This window comes from Grammomys surdaster, unplaced genomic scaffold (assembly GCF_004785775.1).
Source record: "Grammomys surdaster isolate TR1022 unplaced genomic scaffold, NIH_TR_1.0 126013, whole genome shotgun sequence".
Taxonomy (NCBI): Eukaryota; Metazoa; Chordata; class Mammalia; order Rodentia; family Muridae; genus Grammomys; species Grammomys surdaster.
In genome coordinates, this window is record NW_021620828.1 from 4,060,831 (window position 1) to 4,075,855 (window position 15,025).

The window sequence follows — 15,025 nt, forward strand, 5'->3', positions numbered from 1 at the left end:
CTGGGGCAATAGCATTGTTTTTCCTGGGTGGAGCTAGCCTAGCCTGACCCACCGTGCATGAAAGACCAGGTACCATTGGCCAGCCAGAGAGGATGCCCACCGGAGCCTGAGCCTCTTCTCCACAGACCACCCAGGTTCCATTTGCAGCACCCACATGGAGGCTTACCACCTCCTAGGGCACTAAGTACACATATGGTACACATTAAAAACAAATAAATAAATAAATAAATATTAAAAATCATTAAAGACCCTTCACTATAGTGATAAGCAAACGAGATGTTCAGCATCACTAACCATTAGAAAATATAAAACAGGGCTGCATGGCTCAGCGGTTAAGAGCACTGGTTCTCTTGCGGGGACCCAGGTTCTGTTCCTAGCACCCACGAGGTGGCTCACAACCACCTGTAACTGCAATTCCAGAAGATTTTTTTTTCTGTTTGTTTTTGTTTTGTTGTTGTAATTGTTGTGGTTGTTGTCGTTGTTGTTGTTGTTGTTGAGGCAGAGTTCTCTTTGTGTAGCCCTAGCTGTCCGGAAACTTGCTCTGTAAACCAGGTTGGCCACAAACTCAAGAGATCTACCTGCCTCTCTCTGCCCAACCACTGCGCAGCCCAGAGGCTCTTACGCCCCCGTGGAAGCAGCAGACACACAAGTGGTAGAGCATACACATAGAACAAATAAATACCAGCAACGGTGTGACATGAGACTGAGCAAGGAACATACTCACAAGCTGCTAAGTGGAAACACAAAATGGTGCATCCTGGAAACCAGGATGGCAGATTCAGATACAGTGTATGAGTGTTTGTCTCTGCACTGAGATGCGAATACCACAAGTACTGCATGCCTGGTTACCATGGAGACCAGAAGAGGTGCACGAAATCCCAGGAACGGGTGCTAGGAACTGAACAAAGGTCCTCTGGGAAAAGCAGCCAGTGCACTCAACCGTCTCTCTGGCCTCATAAAGCATCATCAGGATCGTCGACATCTGTTACAAAAGACCCAGCCATCCACTTCCTAAGTAGTTATGCAAGAAAAACAAAAAGCCCGAGTTCACACAGAAACAGAAAAAAACCAACATGTTAATAGTTTTAGTCACAACTAGCTGGAGAACCTAGGATAGAGAACTGAATACACTGTGGTACGTCCATTTATAGTAAGTAATGGAGACTACTCGAACTGTACAACTGTATGGGTTGGTTTGTATGACTTTCTTGAAAAGGCAAAAATCACAGGGCTAGAGAGAGACCGGACTGGTGCTGCCAAGATACAAACGTGGGGGAGGGGAGGCGGCTGTAAGTGAAGAGATACGGGGACCTGGAACTGTCCTGAACCTTGTGATGTGAACTTACGACTCCATTACGACTCCATGCGTTTGCCCTAACCTGTAAACAGCACACCGTCAAGAGCATGTTTTGGTGTATGTAAACTTAAAGTAAGCCCTTAAAGTCGGTGGTAATCTGCCTGCCTAACATTGTGGGGGGCGATCGCCGGCAAACACGTATGAATGCATGCATGTATGCAGGTAGGCACATACGCACACACGCACGCACGCACGCACGCAAGCACGCACGTACGTACGTATACCTACATCCTGCCTGAAGTGTGCAATTCAAATCTCCCCCTTTTATAAGCCCCGACACAGAGATCACTGCAGTGGTAACAGTCCTCGGTCTACGAAGATGTTTCTACCTCTACCTGTGTCCCCATCTCCTGCACACACTGTCACAGCCCGACCCATTCACAAAGCTTCTCCCCCACCTCCTCCAGGAAGCCTTCCTTGGCTCCTCCCAGCCCCGTCAGAATGAGTCACTGGACCTCTAATAACTCTTTCTTCATCCTGAAGACTGTCATTATTCAGTCAGTCTCTGTTGGGCACTGAGCATCAGGCCAGGGACTAGGCCTATTTACATTTGTACCTCAGCACTGTCCTCTGAAATCAGTGTCACAACGCAGAACCACGACGGGATCAGACCTAGCCTCCCCTGGCTGCATCACTATTAGACTTTTCCAAACATATCACCAGCCCCTCCTTAAAAATTCCAACTCATCTAGTTTCTTAAGGACCATCCATAAGTCATTTATTTGACAAACACTTACACGGTGCTTAGGAGAGCCCAGCAAGGACCGAAACACTTTATACAGTAACTCAGTTCATCTTCACGTCAACTATGAAACTGCTAGTGACTTTTTTCTCCCTTTCTTCGGCTGAGATAGGACCTCCTGCAGCTTAGGCTATCTTGAACTCAGATTCTCCTGACTCAGCCTCCCTCCAGAAAGCTGGAGTTACAGGTTTGAGCCACTGAACTTGGGTTCCCATAAGCATTTTCACCTCCATTCTGCAACTGAGAATGGGAAACTGAGGGACACCATACACTTAAATAACCTGCCCTAGAAAAACCTTCCTGGGTCCCACTGCTATCAGGTGACAGGACAGGAGCTTAGACTCAGGCAGGCTGGCTGGAAAGCTACACTAGCCAATCAGTATCCATTGGCCCCAGGTGGCGGGCTACACTGAGGCACAGCTGATCTGGATTGAGACGCCCTATCAAGTGTGATTTTCAATACTTGAATAATACCATCTATCATTTATCATTGTACTTTACTCCCAGTACTAGGGACCGAACTCAGGTCGCCTTCCACATGCAAGGAAACTTCTCTCTCATTGGCCTTTCCCATCTGTTACATATTAAGATCTACTATTATAGCAAGTCAAAACATTATAAAATTTTATGGGTCGCTGAGAAGGTAGCATAGAGGTTTTTAAAAATATATTACTTTTAAAAATATTTTGTAATAGCCAGGCAGTGGTGGTGCACACCTTTAATTTCAGCACTTGGGAGGCAGAGGCAGGAGGATTTCTGAGTTTGAGGCCAGCCTGGTCTACAGAGTGAGTTCCAGGACAGCCAAGTACAGAGTAAGTTCCAGGACAGCCAAGGCTATACAGAGAAACCCTGTCTTGGAAAAAAAAAATTATATATATATATATCGTAATGTTATATGTGTTTGGCATGTAGTTTGGGTGTGCCTGGTGCCTGCACAGGTCAGAAGAGGATGTTGGAGCCCTTGGAACTGGAGTTGCAAACAGCATGAGCTGCCCATCTGTCATGTGGTGAGAACCGAACCCGGGCCCTCAGCAAGAGCAGTAAATGCTCTTACCAGCTAAGCTATCTTTCTAGGCCGTGTTTTGTTGTCTGTTGACTCTGAGACAAGGTCTCGCTCTAAGGCCCTTGGCTAGCCTGGAGCTACACACAGAGACACTGACTGTAGCCGCTACCTCATCCTCACAGATGTCTACATGCCTCTGCCCACTCCCACTAAGTACTGGGATTAAAAGTGTATACACCACCACAAATAAGAAACTACATTTTATTTCACTTGTTTGCTGGGGGAGAAGCTGCACACATGTCATTGCAGAAGGGTGGAGGCCAAAGACAGCTTTTGGGAGTTGGGTCTCTCTTCCTATCACGTGGGTCCCAAAGACTGAGTTCACGTTACCAGGCTTGGCAGCAAGCATCTTGCCTGGCCAAACCCGAGCTTTTCACATGCTAGGCAAGCACTCCACTGACGTCCTACCCCAGCCCTTAACATTTTTTTGACTCAGAGTCTTAATATACATCCTAAGCTGTCTTTACATTTACAATCCTCCTGCCTCAGCCTCAAGATGAAACTGATCCTTAAGTACACCAATCAAATGTTCCACTACTGAGCTGTCCCACAGTCTTCTCATTTAGATCTCATTTCTGTTGGGTAGCGCTTTTCTGGCATCTGAATTACTACTACATTCTAGAGTCACCCTCCCTATACCCTAATTTCAGGGTGGGACCAAGGTGTGGCTTGACTCTAACACAAAGATGGGGGGGGCAGACAGCAACTGTCACATTCCCCTGTTTCTTTCTTGACCAGCCCGGACACTCCTCTCTCGAACCCTCACCTCCAGTTTGGAAGGCACCTCTAGCTGGAAGGTCAGGAGGGAAATTCCCCTAACATCACTAGTGGGTGGGAAAATTCACTAGTGGGACCTCCCAAGCTAACATGAAAACTCAAGGCCCAGTACTGCAGAAGGGCTAAAACAGGTACACAGGTCACCCCTGCCAGTTTCCCACAAGGGCAGAGAGCATAGACCTCCTACACAAGATCCCAGATAACACCTACAGGCTCTAAGATGGGGCTCCAAGGGTTGAGGCGCTCGGCCTGCATGAGGAAGTCACCTCAGACCTGATGAACCTCCTCTGCTGTGACCACAAAGAGGGGCTGGTTGCCTTCTACAGTGAGGAATGATAGCGATGGGGACCATAGCTCCCAATCCCTCCACCAGCCTCAGGTAAGACATTCAAACACTGGGCAGGCATGGTGGTGAATGCCTAGAGTCCCATCCAGCATGCCAAAGTCAAAGAAGTGAGGGATCCAAAGTCCCAGGCCATCTGCCTAAGCTCCTTAGTGAGACTTTGACTCAGAAAGAAAAACCAGGGCCTGGAGTGATGGTTCAATGGTTAAGAGCACTGGCTGCTCTTCCAAAGATGCAGAGACCTGGGTTGGATGCTCAACACCCACACAGTGGCTCACAACCATCTTGGCTCTAGTCCCGGACCATCCAGCACCCTCTTCTGTCATCTAAGGGCAATGTACACACATGGTACACAAACACAAGTGCAGGTAAACCACACATACACACAATACAACTTTTACACGTTTGAAAGAGACACCAGAAACCCCACCCACTCCCATGCCCGCTTCTGCTTGGCATCACCACTGCCCTTCGACCTCTAATGAAGCACAAATTCACACGCACAGAACGGGACCAAGATGTTCATCTGACACAAGTCAGTAAATGAAGTGTAACTGGTGGGAGCCCAGCGGTATAAACAACACCATGCAGAGGAGATTGGAAGACCAGATCCTGATACCCAGCATTGGTTACGAGGACAAGAAAATGGAGCACACACTGCTCAGTGGCTTCTGGAAGTTCCTGGTCCACAAAGTCAAGGAGTTGAAGTGCTCCCTGCGTATCAACAAATCCTACTGTGCTGAGCCAGGTGCTGAGATTGCTCACAGTGCGTTTTCCAAGATCCACAAGGTTATCATGCACAGAGCGCAGAGCTACCCATCAGTCACCAATGTGACAGACCATCAGACCACACAAAAGAAAACGAAGGCATTCTATTTGTGCTTAAAGCCACAAAAACTGCCACACATACACACATACAAAGAAGACACAAAAATAGAAAACTTGCTATCGATGTGGGCAGAATGTCAAAGAGCTCAGAAAAGACCTTATAATGCCACTGCCTCATTCCTAAGTTATGGTATTACAAGCCATGGGGGGGGGGAGATTCCTCTCAATTTCCTTCTTATTTTCCAGGTTTTCTACAATGAGTCCATATTCATTTTGACAATAAATAAGAGATTTTAAACCTGGTGCGGTGGCTCACACCTTCTAATCTCAATAACTGGGAGTACGGTGTTTGACCCTGTCTGAAAACAAGGGAGTAAGACACAGTGGTGGGTGCGCACAGCACTCGGATGCCAGAGGGAGGGAGATAATAAATTTAAATTAATCCATAACTATATATATAGGCTGAGGTCCACCTGGCCTACCTAAGCCTCTGGGTCAAAAAAGTACAAGTTGGGAATATACCTTACTTGACAGAATGCTTGCCAGACATCCACAAAGCCCTGGGTTCTACCTCCAGTACCACCTAACCAGGTGAAGGTGACACGTGCCTGTAACCAGCCCAGGGAGGTAGAGGCCTGCAGGAGTCCTTGGTTCAAGGTCCTTGTCAGCTACACAATGGGTTTGAAACCAGCTTGAGATATGTGCCTCAGAAAACAATACAGCCAAAGTTGAAAAGGCTCAGGATGTGGCTCAGGAGGAAGGTCCTTGCCGAGTCCCAGAGTTCAATCTTCTAGCACTGGAGGAAAACTGTTTTTCCAGACAAGTAAAAATTACATGTTACCAGACAATGAAGATGCACGCCTTTAATCCCAGCACCTGGGAAGCAGAGGCAGGTGAATCTCATGAGTTCAAGGCCAGCCTGGTCTACAGAGTGAGTTCCAGGTCAGCCAGGGCTGTTACACAAAGAAACTCTTGTCTCCAAAAAACAAAACAAACAAACAAAAAAAAAAAACACCTTCTTTTTGCTTAATCTCCAACCTTCTAGAAAATTCTAGCCAGGTGAGAAAACATAGACCTGGTTCTGCCAGCCAGAGCTTACTATCCTCAACACCACAGGACTGACAGAATGAAGCTAGAGAGAGCTGTGGCGTCTCTTCTGTCAGATACTTCCTTTGGGGAGTGGAAGGGGAATGACACCCCACACCACAGTCACTTCTGTTGCCAGAAAAACCTTACTGAAAGGTTACAGTGTTGCTCAGCGATAGGGCTCTCCTAGCACACACAAGGCCCCAAGTTCCAGTCCCAGCACCACCAACAAAAAAGAAAGAAAAGGACTATTAATCCATCCAAAGATGACACAGACTGAATCCAGGCTAGAGACTTGTTACTTTGAGCTCAGGTTTTTATTATTATTATTATTTTTGGGGGGGGGGGGGTTCAAGACAGGGTTTCTCTGTGGAGCCCTGGCTGTCCTGAAACTCACTCTGTAGACCAGGCTGGCCTCGAACTCAGAAATCCGCCTGCCTCTGCCTCCCAAGTGCTGGGGTTAAAGGCATGTGCCACCACTGCTCAGCTTGAGCTCAGTTTTTTCACAGAGGTTTTGTGTAAAACTCTGACAGAAGGTTAGGGTCAGAGCACCAGCCTAGCATGTATGAGATCCTAGGATCCAGTCTCAGCTCAGGAAACAAACAAACCAATAAATAGAATAAAACGATCAAAAAACTGGGCAAGGGATGAAGGAGAAGCCTACTGCTCCATTTTCAGGACCTTCATCTTGTCCCTTGGAGAGAGAAATCAAGCTAGCATGTGTTTTTCTCTGCCCCACCCCCTTTTGGGTCCCAGCAATGGTCTTATGTCCTCTCTGAGGCAGCCTCTGAACCTCAAAGGCTGACCTGCACTCACTTCTCCCAAAGGTAAGTGTACTTTAGCTCTCTCAGAGTCTGTTCCACCCTTCCACAGATGGTGGCAAGATAAGTGTCCAGGCTGTTAGAACATTCCACCACCTGCCTCAGGCAGGAATCTCCCCCTGCCTGTCTTGCTCGGACTGTGACTGAAGAAATCTCTTCCCAGTCGTCCAAGTGGCCCGAGGCTGCTGTCTCCCTACCCAGAGCTCTGCCCAACATTACCTGCCCATCAACTATTACTTAGGGCTCAATGCCAAAGTGGAGGCCAGCCAGGTTGGAGGGCAGCCAGGAAGAAACAACACTAGTCTTTCATCCTGGCCAAGGCAACTCCTGAAGCCATCCTGGGGGCTCTAGGGGAAGGGAAAGGCACGGTTCTGGCCTGGTTGGTGAGCCTGGCAGGAACTTGGCAGAAGAGGCTGCCAGACACAAGATCTTTGCTGGTAAGACACAGACCAGGGTGCTCAGTCAGATGATGGGTCCTCCTGCTCAGGTTTCACTCTGAGTCAATGGCCCCCTTAGGCAGAGAGCCCCACCCCAGGGCCCACCCTGTGTGTCATCAGCCCCTCCCCAGTGCCCTCTGCACTGGCCGTAACACTCAACCGGATACACAATCCCATCCCCCCAGGAGGGTCACCCTGGCCTTAGCACAGCTCCCATTTCCTGCCCCTGGTGACTCCTCTGAAGTCTATTGTTCACATTGAGTTTGGGTCAAAGGAAGCCGGGTCCCCACCCACAGGGACCAGCCTGCCCACCCTGGCCACCGAGCTGGCCCACACCAAGGAGCTGGCCCATCCTCCTACCTTTCTGGAAGCTGGCCTGTATGACAAGCAAACAGATGGGCACAGATCTTGGCCTGGAGTTCTAGTGGGAAATTTCTCACGGATCCCAGCCCACCAGCTGAGAGGCCCGGGATCAACCACACAGGTGTGATTAGACTCTCCTCAGCATACAACCTTAAAGACCGCACAGGAAGGAAAAACTGCCACTTCAGGGTTACACTGGAGATGGAGACTCCATGCTCCCAGTCAGGCAGTAGCCTGCCCTGCCCCAACCTCCACCTGGGCCCCTGAGCTGGTGACACCCCCGCCCTCAGGGTGCCGGGGAGCAGCTGTTCAGCTCCAGTTTCATTGCTTTAAACAGAGCCGTTGTTCCTGCTTCTGCCAACAAGGGGTCAAGGGGAGCAGAGAGGTAAAGGCACCCTCAGGAGCCCTGAATTTCCAACTGCCACGGAGACTGGCCTCAGCTCCGGGAAGGGTGAGGTCCAAAGTCAGGGACTGATGTCTTCTACCTCCCCTGAGAAGGAAGAGACACAAGTTTGGCAATAGGTATTGCTTTGTGACAGTCACCAGCACAAGACCGCAGAATGGAGGCCAAAGGAGGCTGTGACATTTGCATCCTGGGAGATGGAAAAGATAGAGTTGGGAACTGAAAGCTCAAACCTGAGGCTCTGGGTTCATCCCTAGAACAGAGAAGCAAAATGATAGACAGAGTAGATGGATACATAGACAGATACATACATACATACATACATACATACATACATAGGTACATAGAGACATCAATAGATATGTATATATATATATACATACATATATACATAAATACATTGATATAGACATATATATTCATACATACATGCATGCATGCACACATATGTACATATATAGCATACCTCCCCACACACCTGGCAGAGTAATGCCTAGACCTTTAGACGAAGGAGAATAGATTTGAAAGCTGTCCTGATATCCTCCCAGGCTGCCATGCTTGTATCCTACCATAGGGTAGTTAGCTGTATACTTTCTGCTGGGATGCAAGAGAAAATGCCTGCCTGAACCATCTATCTGTATCACCAGATGGTAGACACCACCCGAGTCAGACTGTTACAGTCTCCACACCCATTAGATGAAAGTGGATAGGGTCTCGGGACCCAGATATTGGGCTCCAAAAAGCAGGAGACATAATCCAAAGTGAAGAACTTGGGCTCCAGTTCCAACTCTGCCACTCAGACCTTGTGCGATCCTAAACACGTTATGGTCCCTCCCCAGGTCTCAGTTTCCCCACGAAGGGGCTGGACATTGACAGAGGCTCCGACAGTGCTCAGCAAACATGTCCTGAGGGCAGGTAAAAATGGAAGCGAGAATACGGGCGCTGGAGAATTATGTTACCTAGGGGCATAATTCATAAGGGAAGCCTCCCCATGGCACTGCACCCACAGCAAATGCCCAATTCACATTGGCAAAATAAATATGACATGTGCTGAGGTTTCCCAAAGGGTGCCCAGAGAACAATCACGCAAAATCCTTTAGTCTCACATGTTACAAGACCCCGGGTCCAACCCTCAACCTGGAAAGGGGAAGGGGGAGGGGGTTTACCGAAGCAAGCTTAGGAAAACATAGGCTACACCATCTCCAGGGGCCTTGGGGATGTGCTAACAGATTCTTTATTTTCAGAGCAAGCTTTCTGCACAGGTTTTAGTTGCTCACCCCCATCCCCACCCCCACCCCCAGTGTTACTCATCAGGAAACGGAGCCCAAGCCTTCCTTAAAGGTAGCGAGTATCAAGCTGTGTGTTTCCTAACCCCATGAGAGCTGCTCTTGTAGACACGGCCTGAGCCAGTATGGAATATGAGGTACGTCCCAGTCAGAGTGTCTAATCTACATCAGCAGGATAGAAGGAAAGATAAACACAATAGCCCCTACCCCGCCTCCTGACAGGTTCTCTGTTCCTTCCTTCCGAGAAACCCTAACCATCACCTCCTTGTGTAAATGATGGACAGCTCTGATACCAAGTCTGTACTCTCCGGTCAATATCCTGGCCTCAGCTACCGGGTCGGTCCGAGGAGCCCTCACCTTCCCAACTGTCACTAAAGCACTCCTACAGAGACTGCTCAAGTTTCCACACAGAAGCAAGGCAGCCTCCCTAACTGTGAAGAATGAGGGGGGAAGCTGAGGCAGAGGATCATCCACTTTGAACATCCAGCCTGTGTTCCAGAGCAAGACCCTGGCTATCGAGGAATGAGAGATTTTCTCCCCCTTGTTGCTTCAAGGTTCCCACTGACACCCCTTTCCTTGAAGCCAACTTAGAAACACTATCAATCGCCTAACAAACACTATCCAACATCCAAATCGGTCAACTAAGCCTGGTGACTCAGGCCTGTAATTCCAGCACTTGGAAGGCTGAGGTGAGACTGCTGTGAGTTCAAGGCCCACTTGATCTTTTGAATCCGTCTCAAAAAAAAAAAAAAAAAAAAAAAAAAAAAAAAACAGAGAGAGAGAAAAGAAAGAAGGAAAAGCCGGGTGGTGGTGCATGCCTTTAGTCCCAGCACTTGGGAGGCAGAGGCAGGCGGATTTCTGAGTTCGAGGCCAGCTTGGTCTACAGAGTGAGTTCCAGGACAGCCAGGGCCGCACAGAGAAACCCTGTCTCCAAAAACAAAAACAAAAAAAAGAAAAGAAAAAAAAATGTTTTGAGGCAGGAGAATGAATGCCACCTCCTGCTAAGGCAGTAGTACCAGGCCAGCCTAGACTACAGAAGACTTCTGTCTCAAAAGAAAACAACCTAACAAGCTCTTTTCCTTTTAGGGGGTCCACCCCCATAAACATTACCAACAACCCATTCTAGCCCCTAAGGGCAAAGATCTTAGCTTTGCTTAGCCTACTAGCAGTTCCCTAAAGGATTCTGCCAGAACAGGATCCACACTCCCTCAGAACGACAGCTGCCTGGAAGGGGGGCAGGTGTAGGCAGCTTCCTGCCAGCAATGCTCAACCCAGCGGGGATGGAGTGAGGAGGGGGGAACAACTACTACTGTCAAATTCACCCTGAACACAAAGAACTTGGAGACATTGTCCCCTGCTCAGGTTCTTCAGGAAGAAGTCAGAGCCAGAACCAACATCCTCAGAGCGACGACGGTCTTGGAGTGGAGGCATCACACACCCACTCCGACACACAGGGTTTCAGACAGCACCCTCTTCAAGTAGCAGTGCACCCACTGCCGCGTTTAGCACAAACAAATACACCTCCTGAGAGCAAGGTGAGTCACAGCACACAGATATCTCTTCCTCAGGTACACCCAAAAACTTAAGGATGCTGGCGCAGTAATACCTTGCTTGAACTCACTGAATCGGACGGAGCGTGGGTGTGCCTGGAGCCCCCTGACACGTGTGTGCACCGCGGCGCGCCCCTGGGCTGCCTGCTAGGGTACAGAGCCTTGGAGTTTGGGAGCTCTGGTCCATCACTTCTCACCGTGGGGAGCAACGGCGTCTCAAACCTTGGGGAACCTCTGCAAAAGGTCCAGGCAACACACCTCCCTTATGGGCTCTCCAGGCTGAAAAGTAGAAAAGGGCCTGGCTTTGGCTCCTTAAGTCTCCAGCTTCTAAAACTTCAGCCAGGCGACCCTGCTCTGCCCAGCCCCTGGACTCCACCACCCGCACGTGCTCCACTGGTCCTCTACTGCTGCCCGGGACCACGAGGGACGCGGATGTCGTCCGAACTCAGCAGCCTTACCGGTCCCAGGGTTCAGGAGGCGGGGTGGGAGCGCTCGGCCGGGTGCAGCAGGTCCACGCGGGGCGCCAAGTCTTCCAGCCGCGGCGACGGCAGCGGGGCCCGAGCGCGTAGCAGAGGCGGTCCCCACCCCCGGGGCCGGAGTTTGCAGAGGAGCCCGGCAGGAATGCGCGGAATGGGCGCTGGAATGAGACGCGCGCGGCTGGGGAGGGAACGGAGGGAGTGGCGCTGCCACCCGCACCTTAGGGAGGAGACCCGGTCGGAGAGAGGCTGGGCTCCGCGGCTGGGCGGGGCCAGGGGGACCGCGGCCGGCCACGGGACAAGGCACGGCGAAGACACCCGGGAACCCCGCGGACCCCTCTGCGCCTCCCGCCGCTCGCGCCCACACGCCTTGACTCTGATCTACGGATTTCCCGCTCTCATCCAGCTCCCCGCACCGCCGGGCGGCGTCGGATCCAGGCTGTCCCTCCACCACCTCCAGCTGAAAACCGTCCCCTCCGCCAGGGTGGGGCGCGCCTCGCTGCGCTCCAGGAGTACTCGGACGGGAGCAGGAAGGGCCGTTCCCTTCCCCGAGGCTGCTACGGAGGACACTCGCTCCGGGAGCAGGAAGCAGGAACTCCCGGCTCTGCTCCCAGATCCGCCACCGCTTTCCCTTGCCAGCCCTCCCCAACATCAGCCTTTCAGTTCTTTCCTTGTCTCTCGGGATCTGCAGAACTGTCACTTCTCAGAGAGCAGGGAAGAAAAGGGAGACGGGTCCTGGGCTCTGTTGTAACTCTGTAAATCTTTATCCTGTTAATAGGTCCACCGGATGCTGAGAGAAATAATAAAGAAAGATTAGGTCTCAGCAGTGGTTCACAGAGAGCTGGAACTTAACTGGTGACCAACCCAGGGTACAGGACAGCGTCGCCATGAAGTTAGAAGTCTGAGTTTCAAAGAAGCATGACAGATCAGTTTAGGAGAAACACGTGGGCTCGGGCTGGGAGTCTTTAGAACCATTTGGCTTAAAGCAATTAGTTACTACCGAACTCCTTCACTCGCCTTGTCACTTGGGAAACTTAAAATCAAAGCAGAAAAAGCCTTTGCTATTTCCCAAAGTCAAACAATCTCTGAAGCACTATCATTAAATTTTTATTGCTGTGGCTCCCCCAGTCTGATCTGGTGAAACAAACTCTTTCCGGAAGGCAGTAAATTTCCAGATTTATCTTATCGTTTGCCCAACACTGACAACACAAGATGGAGACATACATAATAAATGAGAGGTAGGGTAGCATGGAGAGGTTGAAAGAAAGTAGTATAAATGCCAGAGTTGTACCCAAGAGAGGTAATCTAAAGAGTGCGGAAATGCCAGCATCATGGGACCAGCCTTACAAAGTGAAGACTTTGAAGGATGTAGCCCTCATTTGGATGTATAAATTCTGGTATGCTTATTAAATAGTGAGTCATATCAAAGCTGGTCACATCCCATTCACATGAAAAGAACATGGAAAGGCACCGAACATATCTGTGAGCATGGAGTACAAACTGTCCCACCACTTAATCCAACCGTCCTTCATTGACTCTGACACTAAGCTAAGTGCGGAAACACGCCCTTGCCTTCAAGAAGTTCACTGTCCAAGAAAGACAGTAATTCACTAATGCAAATCCACATGAATTCAAGAACAAAAACAATGAAATTCAAGGCACAGGAGTGACTTTTTCCAGTTTGATGTCTAATCCCAGCCCTGTGTGTGCTAGGCAAAGCTCTACCACGGTGCTGTAGCCCCAGCCTTAGTTTGGTTTGGTTTCTGAGACCCGCCTATTAAGTTACTTAGGCTGACCTTGAACTCTGTCAGCTGCACCTGCCTCAGCCTTAGGAATAGAATAGGATGTACAGGTCTTTGCTACCAGGTCTGAGGGGCGACCTTGATCCAGCGTGAGTTTACCAAATGGTGTTTCAGGAAGGTTTGATGTGAAAAAGAGCCAAACGACTAGTAGGTGTTACACACCTGTGGTAGCACACACCTGAAATCCTAGCAGGCGCTGAAAACCAGCATGAGCCGAAGGGTAAGAGAGGCGGGTCCCAGACGGTGGGGCTCATACAAGCTGTACTGAGGATGTGACCGTCATCAAGCCCACTTAGGCTCAGGGCTCACTTTCTTGGTGCTATCATTAGACCCTCTGATGACTGTCTTAAATGTCATGCAGAGACTCCTGTCCTGTCCTAATTACAAGTGGTGATCCTGCGACTGAACACAGGCTCAGGATCTGGAAATGAAGGTAAAGTCGTGTGTGATCTGTGGATAGAGATTGTCTTTGAGGCTGAGACAGGAAGCGTTAACAGCAGGATAGTTGATCACCTCTCAACTGAAGTAAGAACTCTGGCCAGCTGTGGCCTGGTGGCCTGGTGTCAAGGGCCAGAGAAAGTTAAAGCAGGAAGATCAAGCATTCAAGGCTAGCCTGGACTATGCCTCAAAACTCTGCCTCAAAAATAAATATAGGGGCTGGAGAGATGGCTCAGAGGTTGAGAACACTTCCAGATGTCCTGAGTTCAATTCCCAGCAACCACATTGTAGTTCACAACTATCTGTAATGGGATCTGGTGCCCTCTTCTGGACGGCAGGCATATATGCCGGCAGAACAGGGTACAGAATAAATGAATTAATTAAATGATAAATATAATTAATGAATTTGAACTACAGGGGATTAGAATAATGTGGAAGAAGAGCCTGGCCATGCCAATGGGGATGCAGACAGGAGGACAGCCCTTCACATGCAACAGAGGAAGGTTGAAAATGCCTCTGCTTGCCTGCTTGCCTGCTTGCTTGCTTGCTTCTCTTCAAGACCATTGGGGATCCAAGCTGGAAAGTGTGTCCTCTCACGTCCTGGCTCATACCCTTATAAGCTTCTAGAGAGTTCTAGGTCTTTGGGCATTCCATTTTCTGAGCAGATGAAGATCATCTCAGAAGACCTCCAGCTACAGAAAACTAATTAGGTAGGTGCACCCATTCTGAGGGGCTGGTGACTGACAGTGATTTTTTTTTGATTGATGTGTATTGTGTGTGCCTACATACACACAGGTACCACACTAGGCCAGAGGATGTCAGATCCCCTGGAGCTAGAGTTACAAGTGATGGTAAGTGCTGGGAGCCAACCCCGAGTCCTCTACAAGAGCACTCAATAACCACTGGGCCATCTTTCCATGCCCCAGACGGTGACTTTACAGAGATTGTCTATCCCTGCCCAGATGTGTTCAGAATGCAGGAACAGGACCTGTGTTCACTGACCCTCAGGAATGAATCTGCTGCTGGGGACATTTTAGCTATTTACACCCAGCTGGAAGACACGGAGTCCCTCCACTTACATCACGTGGCCCATGGCTTGCCCATTTTCTTGCACTCCAAACCGCTCCAGTCCAACAAGCGTGGGAAGGCCAAAGACAAGATGGTTGTGGTCAGAGCTGGTTTTGATGTGGGAAGGGTATTTGTGTTGATTAGGTCAAGTCAAGCTTTAAAAACCATGTTAATTAGTGTTAACA

General features: G+C 49.6%; 1 protein-coding gene across 1 annotated transcript in view; it reads right to left on the reverse strand.

The window, feature by feature from the left end:
* Tead4 (TEA domain transcription factor 4) overlaps positions 1-12,184 on the reverse strand; it is a 75,621-nt gene extending 63,437 nt beyond the window's left edge. The window contains exon 1 of the mRNA XM_028754436.1: positions 11,515-12,184. Within this exon, the coding sequence (XP_028610269.1) occupies positions 11,515-12,184 (670 nt within the window). The remainder of the gene's footprint in view (positions 1-11,514) is intronic.
* Between the last annotated feature and the right edge of the window lie 2,841 nt (positions 12,185-15,025).